This window comes from Bidens hawaiensis, unplaced genomic scaffold (genome assembly GCF_021521415.1).
Source record: "Bidens hawaiensis isolate Kalapana, Puna unplaced genomic scaffold, B.hawaiensis_p1.1 tig00015206_1, whole genome shotgun sequence".
In the NCBI taxonomy this organism is placed as follows: Eukaryota; Viridiplantae; Streptophyta; class Magnoliopsida; order Asterales; family Asteraceae; genus Bidens; species Bidens hawaiensis.
The window spans coordinates 182,549-205,759 of NW_027492352.1; the positions used below are offsets into that span (position 1 = coordinate 182,549).

Sequence of the window (23,211 nt, forward strand, 5' to 3'; positions counted from 1 at the left end):
ATGAGTTAAAGTCCCACAAATAAATGAAAAATTCTCGTTCAGAAAATTAGAAGGTAACATAGTGTTTAAACAAATGGAAAGTAAAACGATGATTACGGACATGACTTGCCCCTAGTAAATTTTATGGTTAATCAACCTGATTGAGATCCGGTTTAAAGATCCAATTTCATCGACTAAAAATCAGTCTAGCACGAGGCTTGTGACAACTTTAGAAAAAAAGTTGTGTATAGCAAAAGAGAACGAACTATGTTGCAAATAATTTTCTGGTTACATTCACGTTAATTACATTACTCGATTAGGGAAATGATATTTTTTTAACATACATATTTGATATTATCAGTTTACATAATCAACATCAATCTAATTTAAAAATTTTATATATACTTTAATAATAGGTGTTATCTTATTGCATTATAACGTGATTGATTACGTTACTATTCGTGTAATCTACATGTTCATGGACCATTTGATCATAAATAAAAGATACCGTCTGTGGCAAAATAAGATATTATTTTTTTACTTTCATTTTTAAATAATGAAGTCAGCCGCTATTCACCCATATACCACTTAGAGCATCCACATTATACTATTTTTAGATAATCAATGGCCCCAAAGAACTCTCATAAGTGTAAATTATAGAAAAATATCAAGTTATACAAAATATTCTTATGTTATTTGTATAATTGTTTGAAACTAGTAATTATTCCTTTAATTTTTATAAGATTAGAATACCATCAAATAATCATTTGACAACGTAGTTTTAAATCGAGATTTATGATAACAAACACCCTATATAGATATATGTCAATTAATATTCAACACTTATGTAACATGTAAGTTCATGAGTGCAAGGACTTATATCCCGACTAAGTTTTTACTTATACAATTATACTAAGTAATTTGTACATTGTCAAAGGTTTTTAGCACAGCGATACGAAAATGTTAGATCAAACTTTGCATATTTGAAATAAAGTTAGAGAATGTATGAATTGTCGTTATAAAAGAATTAATTTGTGCATTAACATCTTACAATGTTAGTGAAGCTTAATTTGCTAAGCATAGTTCATATAAGTCAAATAATCTATCATAAACTTCAACACGTTAACCAAAAACAGGCACTATACAAGAGGACACTTGATAAACTGGTGTAACTAACCAAACAAAAGGTTAGTGTGTGTAATAAATAACCTTGTTGTAATAAATAAACTTTTTTTTTTCGAACGATGACTTTCACAGTTAAGCTATCTCACTGTATGAACACGTCGCGCCCCACCACCCCACTCAGGCCAACTATGTTGACATGATCGGGATCCACACTGACATCTGAGTTTGGCTTGACGTTCCCGATAAAACCCATAATTGATACGGCTACTTCAAGATCAACATGAAACCATAAATAAAAAAAAAATAAAAAAAGCTGACCACAAAATAATTATAATTTTGGAATCCAGTAACATAAATTCCAAAGTTTGAATTTGAGTTTAAAATTTATATATTTTATTTCTACTAACGATTTGCTCATAAAATTTTATAAAGATCTCTCTTTTTTAAAAACAAACAAATGCCGGTTACCAGGATAACTTAATGGCAAAATGCGATCTCATACGTCCAGGATCACAGACAACATTGTGTAGTTCAAGCTCACAATCTCCTGTTTTTAGGAAAACCCATCACCCTGAAAGCCTACTACGGTAAACTCCGATTAAGATTGAGTTCAAACTTGAGATCTTATGACCTTATTTCAAAATCTTCATTTTCCCTCTAATATCAGTCTCACTAAAGAGCTTTAGCGTCAAAGTTTGTATTCTAAGATACATCACGTATAGTATTCTTATATATATTAAATAAATATATATGCAATTTTAAGGGAGTTGTGCATCATAGTATATATTTTTATTAACTATAACATTTAACTAGTTTCAGAGATGAATGTTACGATACAATAACGTACTTAACTTTATGTGATTTCTAAATATGCCCTCCACATCTTTTTAATCTACGTTTCGAATCGATATTATACCAATCAAATGTCCCCCACAAAAGCGGAATATTCCCACTAGTTTTAATTACATTTTGGAAAATATGTAATTAATTCACACGTATATATCTAATATTCAAAAATTACAAAATTAATTAAAAAAAAAAAACCCTTTACCTGAACTATAAACCTTCCCCCTATTCTTTATTCCGTCACACGCAATCGTTGACTTGACATACATTACATATTTGTGTCCTGTCTTATTCATCTCCGCCACCACAACCGTCACCGCCGTCAGCCACCACCAGCTCTCTCATTTCCTATCAGTAATGACAAAAGGAGTTGTTAATTCAGCAGCCGATCAACTCAAGCAAGACGGTAACCTTTATTTCAATCGATTAAATGCCGCCATCGATGCATACACCGAGGTAATTAATATAATATCTTGTTTCATTTCATGGTCACCAACTGTTCGACGAAATGCTTTTGAATTTCAGGCGATCACGTTGTGCCCTAACGTTGCGGTTTATTATACCAATCGTGCTTTATGCCATCTCAAACGCAAGTATGCACTTTACCAAATTATATATACTCCATCGTTCACTCTATTGCAAAATTGAGTTTATTATTCACTAAATTTGTACTATATTGTTTGTTATGTTATGTTATTGTGTATAGTGAATGGGCAAGAGTTGAGGAGGATTCTCAGAGGGCCGTTCGGCTCGATCACAAATCCGTCAAGGTCTATATTTTACCATATTTTATTCTTATTGCATACATGCATACATATATTGCGTTTGAACTCGATCACAAATCCGTCAAGTTCTATACTTTACCACATTTTATTGTTATTGCATACATACATACGCACATACGCACGCACGCATGTTGCATTTGAACTCTTCTTACCTATAATGTTTTTTAATGTGAATCTTATACACAATGTAACTATCTTAGTTATTAAAAGCCCTCGGTTCTTGCGCCTAGGCCCATTATATGCGCGTCCAGTTCCTAGGCTCTCGTTTTTTGAATTTGACGACACCTCTATTGGTATTGATGACAGATCATAAACATTGATCGTTTGAACGTTTACTGTTTATTACTTTTTGAACTTTTAGTTTTCATGTTTTGAACATTTTGTTATTCAAGTTTTGGAATTAATTTGATGCTTGACTCTTTTAGAACTTTTGTACTAATTAGATGATATTAAATGTTATATAGCTTTTGTTTATTTTTTATGAAGAATAGGACATATTGTTCTAATACATAATATTATTAAAAAAATTTATTTAAGTGCGCTCTTATTTTACTTAGGCCCTCTCGTTTTTTTGCGCCTAGGCCCAGGGGAGGCCTATGTGCCTTGAGTGCACCTGGCGCCTTTGAGTGCAATAGCTAGCCTAATTTTACATACTTCCTTACTTATACTTTAATTAGATGGATTTTGTGGATTTCTTTTGACATTAATTGCAGATACGGTGTTGAGTGAACTACCTTATATATCTTATTCAGTTTACGATTTGGTAATAGTGGAAATATATTTTAAACTGCCGGGTCATTACATGCTAGGGCTTGCGCTGCTAGAAAGGGAAGTTTATGCTGAAGGAATAAAAGCTTTGGAAAGGGTACGTGTTCTACAATTCGTGTAGATTAAACAGAAAAAAAAAGGCACTGTTGTTTTGCTTCTAAGGTTGGTAATAAGTATTTATAAATGATTTACGTAGTTAATTAGTTAAAGTAACATTGTTATGTGTTTGAATAAGTTTTTAGCATTAGGATTTAGTTAACATTTAAAGAGAAATAAGGCTGCTGTGTAACGGGTCAAAACGGGTAACTTCTACTTCAAGTTTGGATCAAAACAGCTCGTGTTTGTTGGGTTGACCTGAAAACTTTATTTTCTTCAATTTCTAAACCTTTTTTATATAATCTGCCTGTCAAATACAATTAACAAATATATTAATTACATAACTTTGTTCAGTAAATTAATTTAGAAGGTCGAGTACAATACACTTTCAAACCGTATGTTTGTTAGTCTTCATCATCCGAAAAAATGTTTTGTGCGTGTAAAACCCGAGACAAAGTTTGGGGGCGCTTCTGATTTGATTCCATGAACTTGAAATGTACTTACAAAGCTATTTATATACAAAACAAATAAAACTAGCTAACCAAAACTAACTTTCATACGAAACAATGAAACAAGTGTTTCGGATGACACAGTTTGACCTGCTTTCTTTTAGTTATTTTCTATTTTACCTATGAGTATATGACCCGTTAGAGATAAAACAAAACCCAAATCAACTTGTACACAAGAAAATCGACATTGCCATCCCCTTGTATAACATCAACTGTTTAAAATGATCATATTTGAGAAGAAGAAGAATGTTGGGTAATTTGCATCCAACAACCGTTTTTATTAATATTTTGAGATTATATTTTACTTCCTGTGTAGGCTTTGGATCTTGGTAGAGGTGCACACCCAAATAGTTACATGGTTGAAGAGATATGGCAAGCGCTTGCAAGTGCAAAATATAAGGAATGGGCGCATGATTCAACCGGACGAAATTTAGCTTTGCAAAAACTTGAGTATGTTTCTTGCTAAATTGTCCTATCTTTAAGTTTGGGCTAGTAACGGTCAAATCGGGCCGGGCCCATTTGGTTTCACTCACGGCCACAAACACTTTCTTGTTTGTGTACCAAAAATTAATTATTTGTCACAGAAAATCCTGTGAGATAGCTTTGGAAGAACAATTCCTGTATTATCTTAACCAACAGATGGATGGCACTGATGAAGCTACTTATTCATCTTTAGAACAAATAGCAGCTCTGAAAAAAGTATTCAGCAAAGCTGCAGAAGACGACAAACTGACAGACGTGAGTTTTTTTTTATTTGTAATGAAGTTTTATGTTGTTATAAACAAAATACAAGTTTTTTAAATGCCATATGTGTAATTTCAGATACCCGATTATCTTTGCTGCAAAATAACCCTCGATATATTCCGTGATCCTGTTATTACTCCGAGTGGTTTAACTTATGAAAGAGCTGTTATTCTTGATCATCTTGAAAAGGTACTTCTTTCGCTTCACACAAAAGAATGAAATAAGACTTGACTTTTGATATCAAATGTGACTGCATATCTGTGAATGAGTCAATTTGGTTTGTATTTAATCTTTAGAAAAAGTTAGTTAAATAGAAAATGGGTCAAAATTTAGTTGATTTTGACATCACATCACAAGCGAAAAGGCAACTTTTTTCCAGTTTCAATTTGATTCGGTTTCAGTTTTTACCATTTGGGTTTGAAATTTTTGGGCCGGAAGACCCAAAGTAATGAATTTGGGCCTGAATCCTTTTGTTAATTTTTCATTGATTGATTATTACACATTTGAGCTATAATATTTGGGTTACACTGTTTATTAAATTCTTGTTAGTTACTTTAACATAAAAAAATCCATAAACTCGGTTCGGTTTGGTTTGATTTTCGGTTTTAGTTACATGCAAAATCAAAACTGAACCGAAAATTTAGTATTTACAAAACATATTTTGGATTCGGTTATGGATGGTTTTTTTTTCTTTTTTTTTTCTTCATATTGCCATGCAAGTCTATATCTAAATGTAGGAGAAGTCATTTGACTAAACTGGTCTTAAAATTTTCTACTAGTCTGTTTGATATCAAAAGTCAAAAGTGTACCTCTTTGTGGGACAAAAGGAGAGTATTATATGTTGAAACTTGTAATTTTTGGTATTATTTATCATTAAAACCGACGCGGTAGGTGGGGAAGTTTGATCCGACTACACGGGAACTGCTTCACCCGTCTCAGTTAGTATCAAATTTGGCAATTAAAGACAGGCCCGGCTTCGAGAACGGCTAAAAATTTTTGGGCGGAAGGCGAAATTTTTTTGGGGCCTAAATAAAAAGGGTATTTTGTTGGATTTAAACAATTTAATTTTTAAATGAGTCTTAATTTTTTGGGCATTATGATTTGGTTGTGTGAAAAACATTTTTTTATTTGCAAAAATATGATTAAAATGTCTCATGTGAGGTTAGAACCCACAACCTTTAGGTTGAAAGTCATACCCTTTTGCCACTAAACCAAACTAGTGGTTGTGTAACTAAGTTTAAACATTATATATACATATTGTTTTTCATAAAAATATATAATTTTTTTTTAAATCCGGGCCTATCGGGGTGTCGGACCGGGGTCCGTCGACCACCCGGCCCTCCCTTATAGCCGGCCCTGATTAAAGAAGCAGTGGGAGCATATTTGGAAAAAACATGGTTGGGCATATAAAATGAATTAGAAGATGGTACAAGTCTACATACATTTGTTAGTGGTAAAATAGTACATTGTAAGCGGAGCTTTGCTTGAAATAACAGTTCTTGCATCCTAAAAATTTTGTGGTGCACTGATCTGTTGTACAGTTATACTTCATGCATTTTAAACCCTGGTTTTCGGTTGGGTGTGTGTTAGAATTGAGGTTTTGGCTTTTGTGCTTGAATTTATTTTGTCACAACTTTCACCAATTGGGTTGAGACATGCTTAATTAAACGGGCCGTTTACACACTGATCTTTTAATTTTTAACCCGTTTAATTAAATAGGTTGAAACACTACCCAGTAATAGCTAAGTTTTTAAAGGCTTCCGCTATAGTTATTTAATCTATTTGTTCATTTAAAGTCACTTAACTTGTTTTCTAAACTTATGATTTTTCTTTATATATGTTAAACTAGTTTTTATCCCCCGTACTTTTTTGGGTTTAATTTTATTTCTTGTAATGAAGTTTATAATATACTTAGAGTTTGATAATAAAAAGGTTTCACAAATAACTAGGATGTTATAACCCGGTTTAAAAGTTATCTGGGTTTGCTATGATCAAAACCCGCTTATTTTTTTTACTATGAAATTGTTTCTTAATTATAAATAATATTTTTTTAAAAAAAATCATATAATAATTTTTAGTATATCCTATTTTATAGGATTTTCACGTCAGTATTTTGGTGAGAATAATTTTTAATTTAATGATATGTTATAACCCGTTTATAAAGCTTGATATGAACATGATAAACTCCAAGTCCGTACAATCAATCCAAAAAACTATTAAGAGTTTGAAATTTTCTTCATCATGATATTTTGTAACAATCATATCATATTTTGGCTTCTTATCCGGCCACCACAAAGAATCTAATCATCTTAACTAGGATAACTTGAGTATCTATCTCCACCAATCAAAGGAACCGATGCAGACGCTTTCGAGATATGGCTCGACTCGTTAATTGTATACACAAAGAAAGATGTTACGCACGCGAAAAATACTACAAACTTGAGGTCAATCTCAGCAATAAAGTTGACTAAAAGTCTAAAAATTCTTATATACAATAAAGGGATGAACCCATAAATCCTAATAGATCTTGAAACTTTTGACCTAAAAGATGACAAATTTACAATCTTTTTAAAAACCCCATAAAGCTTACGCGGTATGGGTGCGATTAACCGGCCTATTAATCCGGTCAAGAATCCCGTTCGCTTTCCTTCTCGCTCTTGAGGTCCCATTTTGCCCGAGCCATGACAAAGTCCCGTAAAGACTCTCCTCTTCCCTCATTTCTCGCCATTTTGTTCGGTCATTAAAACATATCGCATATAGAATCGCGATACAGTTCTCTTTGTTTTGTGCACTTGTTGTCTCCTTAATCAAAGATAACAAACATGAAACCGCCCCGAGATCACACATTTCTTCAATTGCGGTTTGGTTACTCGAAAGCATAGCCAAAATGGCTAACAACTCATCCACGAGGACCCGATCGTTAACCTTGTCTAAAATCACACTCACCGCCCCATCTCGAACTGCCTGGGTTTTATTTTCGTGCACAATACACAAATTAAAGATCGCGGATGCAACATCTTTCATAGCCAACGAGTGCCCTTCTTCTAAAAGCTCGATTAGCGGTTTTAAACCACCAGCTTTCCCGATAACCAACTTGTTTGAATCAAGCGCCGATAAGGTGAAAAGGGTCGCAGCCGCGTTAGCTCGTGTTTCAATTGTTACTGACCTTAACGCGTCTAACAAAACCGGGATCACATTCGGTGTTTCTATCGCAAGTTTCTTGTTATCATCGTGAATCGATAGATTCAAAAGGGTAGTGATCAAATCTTCATGAAGATTCGGGTCAATCCCGTTCGTGGCCCGGGTTATTGGGGTTAGCAACTCGGGTATTGCGGTACTAGACTCACCAAAAACCGCACGAAAAGACGGGTTCTTTTTAGTCAATGACCGCAATGTGCTTGCGGATTCTTTTACCTCGGTTATGGATGACGACGACAATGATAGTTTCCTCAGAAGTGATCGGAAATGGTTGCGGTCGGCTTCGGTTAGCCCGTTTTCGTCCACATACTGAACCGGGCTCGGGCCCGGGACCGAAAGCCCATGATTATTGCACCATTGTGTGATCATGTCTCGAACCAAGTGGTTAGGGGTTAGAACTGTGTGCGAAAGAACTTGTTGTGTTTCTGGGCATGTTCTGTTTCCAGCTGTTAGCCATTTTTGGATTGAAGCTCTATCATACGTCTGCAAATCATTAAATTATTATTTATTAAGCAACAAACTTTGTACATCACTGATCTATAATTGTCACAACATTAATAGATTATACTAAGTACAACAATTGTTTCATACAGCTACAATATAGAAACAAAAATTTTATATGCGCCTGTATAATATATAAAAAAAATTATATATGCCCGTATAAAATTAAATAAAAATTATTTATTAAAAAACAAATTACCATATGTATACGACTATACGCACACCACTGACATAATATTCACACACCACTAATAGATTATACTATTTGTATAACATCTTTGTCGTATCCATATAATATTTAGAAAAAAATTATACGGACCCACAGAAAAAGTTTATAAAATAAAATTATTTTTATTTACAATACAGACAGATTATACATGCCAGTATAATATGCTGAAAAGTTTATACTCGCACGTATAATGTGTTAAAGAAGTTTATACACGCCCATATAATACATAGAAAAAGTTTAATATTGGCCGTATAATATGCTGAAAAGTTTATAAAAGGCGCGTATAAAATTAAAATATTAAATAATTTGTATTTACACGACTTACATGTGATACAAGTCGTATAATATTTTCCATATATCATACCGACAATATAAGGTTATACACACCGTATAAAATTTTAATATAAAAAAAGTTATATAGTTCGTATAACTTTACTGTATAACTTTACTGAAACTGACTGATATGAAATACAGTAACGAACTTACTTTTCCAGTGGAGATGATAACAGGATCCATCATGATTCGTTTCGAAATCGGGCAATTGAATTCTTTCGGGCAAGAATCAAAGCTCGATTTCATGACCGAATATGATCCATGTGTTCTTCCTTCTTTCAAATCCTGTAAAATCTTTACAGCTTCATCCACACACTCTATAAACCCAAACCCAAATCCAATTTCTTCATCTGATGATGAATCTTCAACGATCGCGGTAACGAGTCTCCGTAACTCCTTCTTCAAGTTGTTGGTCGGGTCCGGGTCAAACGAGCCACTTTTTGCCATTACTTTATTATCAGTATTATCAGAACCGGTAGTATTAGTATTAAGAGGGAGTTTAACAATATGGGTGTAGGTTCCAAGAATTGTTAAATTCCCATGAAACTTTGTGTCAATCTTATTATTTTAAGGTTTGAAGACACTGCAGAAACAAAGCATATGGGCGTGTGGGTTTCAGAGTAGAAAGAGAATGATGGGGTGTGTGAGAGAGAGAGACTTAAAAAAGAAATAGATGTTTAAGTTATTTATAGGTAATGTGAATATTCTTATTTTTAAATATTTCTTTTAATAAAGTTAGTAAGAATATGTAATTATGTTCATTTATTTTTTGTATATTTTTGTTTATTATCATTAAATTTTTGTAGTTAATAGTTAAAGAAAATGTTAAAAGAGAATATTATTTTCTTTATTAAGATTTTCCCTGTTTCAAATATGGTTTTGACTTTTATAGGTAGATTATTTGAGTCACATTTTGTGTTAACTTGATATGTTATGTTATTAAAAAAAAGGTTTTTATTTTATTAATAACAAAAAATAGATATATGGTATTAAGGTGTTTAATAAGGTTTTACCCTTTATATGGGTGAGGCCTCAAGTCACATAATCAACATATAGGCCAGAAGTTAATTTAAAGAGCGTGTGGGTTCTCATTAAAAAGGGAAAAGTTATTTTTTTATGTTATTTGTAAGCAATGTAATATATTCCTTTAGTTCATTCTTTTAACAAGATATATATATATATATAATTATCATTAAATTGTTTGCACTATTAATTAAACATAAAAGGAAATAATATTTTCATAATAAAGATTTAGCCTATTTCAATGTTGTTTTTGACTTTTATAGGTAACTTATGTAATATTTGAATCTTAAAATGAGATGTCAGATTATTTAAAAATAGTTTTTGTACTTTACTTAATAATAATAATGTTATTTTAATAATAATGAAAAACAAAAACATTACTTTTTCTTTATCACTAGTTTATACTTTATAACTTTATACCTATGGTATTAGAATGAGTCATTTGTATTAAAACAACTAGATGTTGAATTCAGATGAGACCAATGAACATTTGACTGTAACCATTCACAATAGCGTATTAGAAGTGCACATACTATATAACCACCCTAACTTTTTATATAAAATCATGGTTAAATGGTATTAGTGTGTCTAAATAAAATTGATATGAGTAAAATAGTTTTTAAAATAAGAAATTGGTATACTAAATTTTAAGAGTTCTTAAAATACAACATAAAGCTGCTTTTAATAGAGGGGTGACAATTGGTGTCGGGTTCAGGTTGGCGTGATGGTGTAATTATGTAAGCGTATACTTAATCCAAATACGACCTTTGTAATTTTTTGTGTAAAAAAAAAAGAAAAGCATTATCCCAACCTAGACATATTTAGCGAATTTTTATATATTGATTAAATGGTCGACGGATCGTAACAGATTATTATAAAGTGGTCAAATGGTCGGCCGATCGTAACAGATTATTATAAAGTGGTCAAATGGTCGGCGGCGGATCGTAACAGATTATTATAAAGTGGTCAAATGGTCGGCGAATTGGGACGAATTATTATAAATTGGTTAAGGATCAACGGCTCATTAGCATCACAACCCGAATACGCAACATTTATTATGCATGATAAACGCGTCAGCCTTTTTATAACCCTAACTCATTTGAATCCAACATAAAATCTGACTTTTAAATAATTAATCTAGATATTATCTTGTTTGCATAAAATATAATATATTTACTTGAGACCGTTACTGCATTGATAAAAAAAATAATATTTAACAATTAAGCAAAATACCAAAAACAACAAACTTAGCATACATAACTAACAGACAACCGTTGTACAATATTGTTTAAAACAATTAAAAAATAAACCATACACAATGGGTTACTATATTTTTTGTTGTTTTGGTTAGTGTACTACACATGTTTCATGAAAAAAAAATCTTAGCTTGTCTTATTTTATATTGTCTTACTCTTCTAATAAAATAAAATAATAAGACTTGTGTGCCAAACTTACATTCAATTATAGTCTAATTTTATATCATAATCTTCTAATCTCTTAACTCATTCATCTTAGCTATCCGTGAGTCATGGTCAAAACCATTTTAACAATTGGGTTGCAAAAATTAAAAATAGAATATCGATTAAAGATCAAACAAGTAGAAATATGAAAGTTAAGCAAGTTAAAAATAGACAAAATAGCAAAACACGTCATTTATGTTTACACGGTTTTTCAATTGACGTCCTTTAGCAAACTTAATAATAAAAAAACACCTTTATGTTCAAAAAACTTTTCCTGGTTCGACCTTTTCATTAACGAGGATTAGTTTTTCATGTTAAATCCAGTCATGTGCACCTCTTGTGAGGGCAATTTAGTCTTTTTACCCCCTCAGGGGTTATTTGTGTAATTGACTTAAACATTTTGGTCTTTGAAGAAATAAACATTTTTTTCTCTTTTAACCCTCATCTTTATCCCCAAACATTCATAAACACTACAACCACACACCATTGCACCCACAATTACTATCAGCCACCATCATCATCATTTTAGAAGCCCTCTTGCCGTCGGCATTTTCCGACGAGAAACGAAAAAATCCATCCACTATTTCACTATCTTCCTTTTCTCTCTCATCCAAAACCAACGTCACCAACCAACCACTACCACCACCTTAACCTCCACCACCGTCACCCACCTCTGCTACCAGCCGCCACCACCGCACCTCCACACAGGACCAACAATAGCATCTCCACCACCTGGAACCCAAATTTTTCATCGAAGCTCATGATATTCGATCAATATCATAGAATCTCCAATTGATGAATGCCTCAAAGATTAGCAACTGAAAACCGAGGTTCGTTTTGTGTTTGGAGGATTTCTAGTTATACATCCAGAAATTAGAAAAATCAAGATTAGATCTGAGAAATTATACGAATCAAGATTAGATCTGAAAACCCTAGATCTATGTTGCGACTGTTGAGATGGTGTAATCGAGTGTACAAATTATGTCAGTAATCGGGTGTAACACCCCGGCTTTAGCGGAATACGCCCGGGTGTGACGTACAGATTGCCCAAAACACATGTGACACTATTAAGTGACAATAATATCATTAATTCATTCAAAACCCAAATACACAAGTTGTTCAATAAAACAAATACAAAGGAAAACAATAAAACCCATGTCTTATTTATTTATTATTAAAATAACCTATCTTCTAGTGACTTCGTACATTTCATCCTCTAATGAAAGTACATGTAGCATATATATAAAATAATGTCAACTAAATTAATAGTTGGTGAGTTCACACAGTTTGAAATAATATATAAAAACCATACAATTCCATGAAAACTTGTGAAAAACACATAAGGGTTCTTTACACTATAAACAATGGTCCATGAGTGTAAAGAATAAATTAAGGTCTTTTCCAGTTGGGATTGTGCACCAACGTACTCAGATCGGAGTCCCTTTTCCACAAGAAACAAATGGTCCATGGGTGCAAAGGGGGGCGTATGATCATACTTATCGAAGAAATCCATGCACATAATAATTGAGCAAGTAACAAGTAAACACACAAGTCCATGTAACGAATTGTAGTGTGTAAATAATAAATAAAAGAAATTGAATTGTTGATAGGATATATATGCTACCCCCAAAATAGTTTAAAAAAAAAGGTAAAAAAAGGGGGTGTGAGAAACTCACCTTTGAATTGGGATGACAAACTTGAAAATAAAATGAAAACGCGTTATATTAAACCAAACGATCGAATCTCACGAGCTAAAAATAATAAAAACACAAGAATTACTAACTAATTTTATGGAAAATAAAGGTTGGTTTTAAGGTTCATACATTATTGTTTATTTATATACTTTCACTTATTTTATTGTATTGTAGTATTAAAGTTTAATGGATTATAACAATTTATTATTATAATATTATTTATAAGGTGAATATTGATTATCATAATAATTACGGAATTTTAGCGTTGCCGGTATGATTATTAGTATAAGCGGTTGTTGATTTAGAATATATAAAGTTACAACGATACTATATATATATATTATCTATATAATTATTTAACGGGTTTTAAATGAGCGGTTTGAGTTTGTAAAAGATTGTTTTTTGGGAGAAAAGGTTAACGAAATCTAAAACAACATTTGTTAATCTATAAAAATAATTTTATTTATTTTATAAAGATTTATAAATATATATTTGCTTTAAAACAATAAAACAGTTTTTTAAAAAAAATGTAAAAGGATATGTTGTGACCCGGGTTCGAACATACACAACCACTGGACCAAACACTTTCTATTTTTAAAAGATGGAAACAGTAATTTAAAAACAGATTATCAAATTCATCTTCTTCCTCACAAAACCCTAGATTTTCAATTCTCCATAACCATTACATGTTTGATAGATTTAGGTTAGGGTTTTTTATACGGATCAAACCAATGAAAACCCACCTATCAATTACCTCTGATGACACCGGAAAGTGGGTGAACGGCAAGTTGATCGGAACGGACTTGGACGAATTATTCAGTGGTATAATGGCAACACATTTAGAAGGATGGTAGGATGCTATTTATAGTTGTAGATGGTCCGTTGGATGATTAATTCACGTTATTGATTTTGTAATTATAAACCGACGGTTTTGGGATTGAAATCCGAACGTTGGGGTGTTAATACGCGTAAATGGGTCTTGATTAGGTGTTAATATGGTGGAGAAATGAGTTTATAACATTAAACGTTGATTAAAATGGCGTTTTGGGTTAAGGTCGCCGGAAAAGTACCGCCGTCGCCGGAGCTCCCCTCGCCGGAAAAACGTGAAAGGAAGGGGTGGGGGCGGCTAGGGTGTTTTTAATAATAATATTATATTATAATTTAAATTATAATTTACACTTTAAGCCCCTTAACTTCTTAAATATATATATAAACTGTTTTTACTTTATTAAATGTTTAACCTTTAAACTTTATAACCATATAAACTTGGTATATTTATTATCTTGGGATTGTTTACGTTTTATACCCGTATAGTTTGAGCTTGATTATTTCAATTAACGTTTAAGGCTCGGAGATTCGTTATTTGAACTAAACGGATAACAAAAAAAAATGAACGAATAATAACTATATATCATCGTAATTAATATTAAATGATAAACGACAAACACGAATTTATTGAAACGACATAACGGGTCGGTTTAACAAATACAAATACAAATACGAATACGAATAAAAATTGACAAATGTCACATCGGGGTTGGAAAAACATCTATTTGCTCGACCAAATCAGCTGACCACCACCAGTTTAGTCATCGATCTCTTTGTCGAAAAGCCGGCTGTGGTGGTGATGATGATGTAGATGACATGGAGGGATCACGGCGGGCCAGGTTGCAGGTGTTGGGTATATGGTGGAGGCGTGGTGGTTTATTTGGTGTGGTGGTGGCAATTAACTGGTCTCTGGTGGTCGTTAGTGGTGTGGCGGTGGTTTAAACAGAGAGATAGAAAGAGGGGGGAGGGGAGAGAAAGAGAGAGAATAATACATGTATAAATTATTTTAGTTTCAACTTTTAAAAAACAAAGTAGCAAAATTAGTCAATTACACAAATAACCCCTTAGGGGATAAAAAGACTAAATTGCCCTCACATGAAGTGCATATGACCCGTGTTTATCGAAAAAAACCAACCCTCGTTAGTGAAAAGGACGAACCATGCAACGTTTTTTGAACATAAAGGATGTTTTCTGACATTAAGTTTGCTAAATGGCGTCCATTGAAAAACCGTGCAAACATAAATAACGTGTTTTGCCATTTTGTCTAAAAATAGCCAAGAGCAATATTTTTATATGGTTGGTTTATTCTTCCAATATAGAGTTGCTTCCCACGAACACTATATGCTACATCATTTAAGGTAACTAACAGGCATGGTTTAAATTGTCAATATTGGATAACGATGAGAATACTTATGATAAACCAACAAATGTTGTATATAATGAGATCTTCTCCAATTTAGAAATTTGAGATTCTAGTTCATTTCTTTTTTACCTTAATTTTATATAAGTAACAGACGTTATTTATTTTTATCATTCGATAAATATCGTGTAATACATGGGGTCAAAAGCTAGTAACATATAAATAATTAACAAATGATGGTAACTAATGATTTTAGGAATTTAGTTGGTTTTAAATTATAAGGATTAATGTTGAATTAACAAATGCCAAAACATTATAGATTTTTATCATATAGTATAGGTGTATAACACACTGATTAAACCTTTTTATCTACTCATGTTCTGAATAATTATATATTTGCATAGTCCCCCATTCTTGTGTTTGTATAAAAAATTAAAAAGTGTGTGTATGAATGTTTACCGGCGGTGGTGGGGTCAGTATCGTTTGTGGCCTTGTAGGTGAATCATGATGTCTGACCGAACAACTAGCCACGAACCAGACTCATATTGACCACCGTCACTACCAAATCTAATATGCCTTTTTTTCCAATTTAAGTTTCGGTGCCCCATTTTTCTTTAATTAATTAAACACTATATTCGGCTACATTTTCTCAACGGAAAAAATAAATGTTTGGTACACATTACATCATGGGTTGTGTGACTTTTTATATCACGAGTTATTTATTAATCTAGATATAAGTTTAATCTTATAATACATTATTATTTTTTAGTTTACTGACTGATCGATACGTAAAAGAATGTATGTATATTGAGTAAGTAATTAAGATTAATAATAACTATGTCCTGGTTATAAACTAGGACTGGTGAGTGTCAACGCTTAGACCAACACACGGTCACACCTCTTGCCCTAGCCCACTAGACTCGGCTTACACCAACTAAAGTCGACAGCGGTTGACTCATTTGTCTCTCTAAAAGGCAGCCTTTGTCACATTAAATCGACTCCCTTTCGGGTTCCCCTCTTAGCTTATCTCCCTATATCTTGTTGACAGATGGTTTTTTTATCTTTTTAAAAGCAAATAATTGGGTAAGTTAAGATAATTTAATTATTAAACAACCAACATTAATAGAGTTAAAAAAACCCAAAGAGGAGATGGGCTACAACTGAAATACAGACAAATATTGCATAATGAACCAAAACACACACGAGAAAAGTACACTGGAATATAAGAAAAGAAAGGAAAAAAATGAATCAGTTGGTTGCTCGACAAATCAAATTCAATCGCCAGAACCGAATCCAATATGAATCAAGGTTAGTTTTTTATCCCTATTTTCTCGTTCTTTAAGCTTGAGTATGCGAAATACGAATAAATGATGTTCGACCTAACACGTTCTCAAAAATTTGATACCAAATAGTTATAAATCCAATCATCGAGAAAGATACTAAAGCCATAGGAACATTTTCTTACTCTGCACTGCTAGTATACATGATGAGTCACGAACGCTCCTCATAAATTTTAGTCTTTTAGATATAAGCGGTATATATTAATTGACCTTTTGATTAGTTCTTTATATGTTAGCATGTGATATTTGAATTCATGATAAGAAAGCTACACACGGGCTATTCGTCAACAAGCCCCGAATTGAGTTTCATTTTGGAACAAGTAGCAAAATTGAACTTAAACCAATGAAGATATGGGAAAGTAGGCGTTTTGTGATTATGGTGGGTGCACCAGGTTGCAAAACTCAAATGTGACACACAGATTAAACACACGTGTTGTAATGGGCGTTAGGTATTCGAAGTGTTGCTTCTTTGTGTTCCTTTATAAAGTAGGGTTTGTCCTCTTTTGCTTTTTATAATCTTCTTAAAAAATAACTCGGCAACTAATGTTTTGGTCAAGCTCAATTGGTGCAATGATTTTTTTATGAGAGGTTGTGGGTTTGAGTCTCATTCAAAGCATTTTGCTCTAAGTTTAGCATAATGTTTTCCTTAATTCTAGGTTTTCTCCTAGATGAGTTATGAGTAGGCTGGTGGTCACCATATTCTGTCATTCAAGTATTCAACCATAAGATGATATGATTTAATCCCGAGTGTCTGGACATTGATGTTCGGAAAATAGAATAAAGGTTTTGGTCAGCCGCGGATCCTATATTTGAGATTCATAAAAAATAAAGAGAAAATATTATATGTTTGAACTATGAATAAATAGTGTAGGGGCCCACCAGGAGACTAATTTTGACTCCACAAATCTGTAATAGTATTTAACTTGTTTTTTTTTCTAATTATGTGGTTTAATTCTTTAATCTTTACAATGCTACTCTTTGTTTTCTTATATTTTATTAACATTATTTATTTAATTGTTTAACTATAGATCTAAATAATTATTTTACTAGCTTATTTGATGATGTTACAACTTACCAGCTATGGATTTTCCTTGTAAAAAATAACATTCAAGTTAAAATGCATGTATTCACGGCATATGCATGTTCCTTCCGAGCCTAATTTATTTGATTTCGATGAACATGTAAATAACAGAAAACGTAAGGCATTTTCTATTGTAATTAACAAACTATGTTTTTAAGTTTTAACATTATTTTGTAGATATTTGTTTTTACCCGACTCGTTTATTACCCTAAACCTAACCCACATTCCCTGCCTTCTTATCAACCTCTCTTCCATAACCCCTTTTAGCCGCAGCCACCATAACCGCACATCCATCCCCTCTTCCACCATCACGCATGCCGTGAGGGGGAGGGGATGGTGTTCAAATGAGACCAGTGGGGATTTAGGATGCCACGTCGAACCAGTGGAGGGACTCCACTAGCCCATACCCTCCGACCTTATACCATCTCTACTCCATCACCCCATGCCCCATGGATCCCTTTATTCTTCATGTACTTTTCAATTAGAACATGTCGTCATCCGTCTCCTTCGATCTCTTGCCTAGCTATGCTTCGGCCATGTTGGTCATGTCGTCACAAATGTTCGTGATATCTGCATTACGGATGACCTTAATTATGTAATATTGGATAATGTTTAAGTTTTCTTATTTTAACTAATGTTTGAAAATAGTTTATTGTTTTTTTTACTTCTATCATGTGTCTTAAAATTAATATTATAATATTATACTTATAATTAGACATGAATAGGGTTGTAAACGAACCGGAGGAATACGAATAAAGTTTTTATCATGTTCATTTGTTAAAGAAATGACGTGTTAATGAAATATTTACTTATAATTAGACATTTTGACATATAATGATATAAATTATTTTACAAAAATATTACATAATTAAATTTATAAATAAAGGTTTTGCTTTCACTTAATCAACACTGAATGAGAAGCACCCAACCACCCAACCGGTCGTCATTTTTTATACATATAAACCTTCGTCTACGATCCTTTGAATTAGCATGAGCTGAATCAACAAAGTTTAGGCTTAATTTTATATAACTATTTATGTTTTTTTCCTCTAAATTTTGCGAGTTAAATCGTTGCAACGCGCGTATGTCATTCAACATTTAACGCTTTTACATTTACTTTTTATTCAATCTTCTTAATGGTTCACAAAATTTACTGATTGCTAGAACGGGAAATGGTGATAGATGGCAATGGTGGTGACTTCATGTTTTCAGGTAGAGTGGATGTTTAATTCATATATCATTAGTTTAGTTTTTATACCGAATCATTGTGCATTAATGTTTATTTGCAAGTGACAAAATATTTTGTAAGTCTTTTATAATTTCATATTATATATAAAATCATGCGGTTCATAATTCGGTTTAATCAGTTACAAAATGTAAGCTTGACATTAAATTGACAACTTATCAATATTATAACTATTTTCATTTTCAGCTAAAGTAGTTTATAACTTTATATGTAATGGAACTAAACAAACAGTTTTACACCCCATCACAATACAGGTGTTAATACATGTAGTAATGAACTATTTACCAAAAGGTTTTTCGTTGTTTAAAAAGAAAACATGACAAATTATTCTTATTTTTCTTTGATTATATGTGTGTACTTAGAAAATATTAATTTCTTCTTTTTTTTTGTCTTTGATTACATGTGTTTACTTAGAAAATATTAGATGAAAAATTATTAAGAAAGAAAATAGTCAAAAGTTTGCAAGGAAAAGATTAAATAGAAAAAGTATCAAGAAAAAAGTTAGTCAAAGCTTGTGATTTAAGCCTAAAGTAATTGATTAAAGAGAGATGAGATGGGGTGTTATGGCAAAAATTGTTTCACCAACAATTTTAATTGGTGTATAATGGTTTACGTTTTGAAATTCACTTCAAATTAGATTGTATAACTTTTAAGTTGAGCCGAGGGAGCCATTTGTGCGTTTGCGAATCGGTTTGTGATCCGAAACCCTTTTTAGATCTGATATGACACCAATTACGGAACGGATTTGGGTTGTTGAGACCGGACCGGACACGCCGGTCGAACCGGTTCGATCGGGATTCGGTCCACCGACCAGTCCGGTTCACACAGTTCGCTCGGCTGTCAGAGAACCGGCCGGTCCAAACCGGTTCGGCCGGTCGGACCGGAAAACCGGACCGGTTGAACCGGTTTTGTATGAAAAAAAAGTTTTTTTTGAAAAATCATTTTTTAAAGCTTGGCCCGTCATTTTTTGACCAAATTTGTTCGGCCGGTCAAACCGGTTGAACCGGTGAACGGGTAGGCCGTCCGGTTCGGTGTCCGGTCCGGTTATGAAAACATTGCCAGTTTGTACTCCATGTGATGCGCCTTCTTTTATTTTTGAGAATGCACCCATTGAAATTGATTAACATTGATTCGATCTTTTCTCATCTATATACCGATTTGATTTTGTCCATCTTTAACTAGATCCAAATCGATGTCGAAAACCAGTTATGTAAAACTCTCTTCTTTTTTCAAACATCATGTATCTACTAAAAAAGGTAGCAATTAACTTGTCATAATTTCATTATTGTTAGTAATTCCCACAACTTATTGCCTTTTTTTGAATAGGCGAACTATTAGCGTCCTAAAGACAATCTATCACAACTTCTTTCCCATCAATCGTTACATCAAAAAGAACAATAGATCGATACAAAGTAATTAACCAGTCCTGTAAATTTCGTTCATTAAGTATAGATTCCTATAAATTGTACAACAATCTTTGAATGTACATTAACCAATTTTAGTTTATATGAATTATTTAGTAATAGAATATAATCTTATATGTAAAGTATTTTTCAAATTCTAACAAAATAGATTTATATGACAACAAAACTAAAGAAAATGAGTGGAAATTAGACAATGGAAAACTTTTCTCCCTCGTTTTATATTTTTCTTTGTTCTACTAATTATTTTATTTTCTTTTTGTTAACAAAAGAAGATAGTGCTTGCTAAGCGTTTGATTGGTCATCAACTTGATTCTATTATTCTAAATGTATATTTCTCTTTTTGCAATTTTAGTTTTATTAAAAAAATCTTTAAATTGTGATAAAATAAATTAAAACAAAATTAATTTGTGTCGGTGGCTTAAGAACCAAATGTGAAGTGAAATGTCATTATCATTACAACTATAAATATTAGTAATTATATTAAGCCGCCTACATTTTATATTTTTTATTTCTGTTTTAAGTGATACATTTCATAATATTTCTAACACGAAAAAATATATATTATTTCAATTATTAATTATGATAACTGCAAGTGTATATTGAATAATTCATTAAACTACATAATAAGTTAATTTTTATAAAATCAAACAAGATTTAAGTCTTTTAATATTAAAGTGTGATAATTTTATAAGATTAAAACCGAGTTGAGACATCTTAATCAAAGTCTTGGGATTTACTGTACCTACTAAATCAAGTATTTGATCCACGTTGATTGTTGATTGTTATTTGACTACATGTCTAATTTCCTTTTACCTCCAATTATTTTGTCCCACCTTCATCATACAAATTAACTTTGAAGAGGATAAAATAAAAAGCCTATAAAATTAAATAGAAAATAATATACAAAAATCATGGACAAATGGCTTTTGTTATTTATTATATATTAAAATGGAAAGTATTGGTAGTCTATTATCAGATTAGTGAAATTGAATTTAATTGTTGTTAAAATCAATTAAGCCGGAGATAGCGGTATGAACAAGTACACAAGTCATTACTTATTTCATTGATCAAAATAGTGTTTAGAGACTCTTTGCTTCCCTTAACCATTAGCTCATATAATTGTATTCTCTCTCGATCTAAACAGTGAATCTTACAATCAACAACAGTGATCATGAACCCCACAAGATCTATTTATATATACAAGAGTAAAAACTGATAAAACTAATGAATGACATCTTACAAGGACACTTTTTCATTGAAATGACCGAAACTTGAATAGACTAAATAAATGATCTTGGAGAACAACCGTTATGAAGTATATCGGTTGTTTCCTTAAATGGTTCTTCTGGATCAGTTGTTTATCTTCCTCTTTAACAGTTCTTTTTAAGTTATGAATACCATGACCGGTCTTCAGTTTTTGACACACCAACACACTTCATCTTCTTCCTCTTTGCTGCAACAATATTATTTACGGTTTTCGTTTCAGGCAAGTGATCGAGTCCGCAGTGCTACGCTTCTGCTTCGAACCGGAGTACCCTGGGAACAGACCGCGAATCTGTTTAAGGGAATTGTGTTAAACACAAGTCCGGTTTAATTATGATTCTTGGTTATGAATACCATGATCAGTCTTCAGTTTTAGACACACCAACACACTTCATCTTCTTCTTCTTTGTTGCAACAATATTATTTACGGTTTTCGTTTCAGGCAAGTGACCGAGTCCGGCAGTGCTACGCTTCTGCTTCGAACCATAGTACCCTGGGAACAGTCGAACAGATCGCGAATCTGTTTAAGGGAATTGTGTTAAATACAAGCCCGGTTTACTGTTTCGTGTTTAAATCTGTTCTTCTTTCTGATTTTATTATACAAGATTTCTAACAATAAATACGTAATGGTTTTACCCGTCTAATATAATTAGAATAGTATGAAATCTAAATAAATAAATAAATAAATTGAAAAAGGGTTCTCCAAGGGTGAGGTGTTGTTTAATATTGGTTCATGCAAATAATACAAAGAAGAGAAAGGATGGTAACTTTTCATTTATTCTAATTTTTTTTTTAGTTTTATTGATTTTGTAATAACGGAGAAGAAATAATTATAATTTTAATGATTTTGTTATGACCAATCTAAAGGTACGTTCAAGGCTTACTCTAGTATAAGGTTTCAACTTACATGGTGATAGTTATGGTATACTAGCTTGTTTGGTATCTATCATTCATGTTGTCTAAATATTCAACTTGGATGACGTTACTTGTCGAAACATCCTTTCTTCTGATACGAGTCTGTGTTATTGTTTCATCAACAAGATATTCTTTAATTTTAAAAATAATATACATTAAAGTAACTATAATATTTATTAGGAGAAAGTTAACATACAAATGAAATTAACGTGTTAAACATGAAAATCAAGTAAAGTAATTATGTAACTACATCATAGAGTAATTATTTAATTACGAGTAATTATTTAATTACTCTATGATGTAATTACATAATTATTCTACTTGCATATGTAATAACTCTACTTGATTCTCACGCTTAACACGTTAATTTCATTTGTATTTTATCAAAACTCATTTTTATTATGCATCCAAAAATGTGAAAAGTTATAAAAATGTAATTGTAAAAATGTGCAATTCAATGCTTT

General features: G+C 32.2%; 2 protein-coding genes and 1 pseudogene across 3 annotated transcripts; 2 read left to right on the forward strand and 1 right to left on the reverse strand.

The window, feature by feature from the left end:
* Positions 1–2,307: 2,307 nt before the first annotated feature.
* On the forward strand, positions 2,308–4,574 carry LOC143548636 (E3 ubiquitin-protein ligase CHIP-like). The gene is made up of 4 exons (XM_077039743.1): positions 2,308–2,406; positions 2,476–2,543; positions 2,657–2,720; positions 4,425–4,574. The coding sequence occupies exons 1-4, from the start codon at positions 2,308–2,310 to the stop codon at positions 4,572–4,574; spliced, it is 381 nt and encodes a 126-aa protein (XP_076895858.1).
* On the forward strand, positions 2,872–5,842 carry LOC143548637 (E3 ubiquitin-protein ligase CHIP pseudogene; annotated as a pseudogene). Its single transcript, XR_013137992.1, has 3 exons — positions 2,872–4,846; positions 4,931–5,041; positions 5,744–5,842. The product of XR_013137992.1 is annotated as an E3 ubiquitin-protein ligase CHIP pseudogene (transcript).
* Positions 5,843–7,338: 1,496 nt separating this feature from the next.
* On the reverse strand, positions 7,339–9,764 carry LOC143548629 (U-box domain-containing protein 9-like). The gene is made up of 2 exons (XM_077039736.1): positions 9,267–9,764; positions 7,339–8,533 (listed from the first exon to the last, which is right to left on the reverse strand). Exons 1-2 carry the CDS (start codon positions 9,558–9,560, stop codon positions 7,439–7,441), a joined length of 1,389 nt encoding a protein of 462 aa, XP_076895851.1. The 5' UTR covers positions 9,561–9,764; the 3' UTR covers positions 7,339–7,438.
* Positions 9,765–23,211: the final 13,447 nt, after the last annotated feature.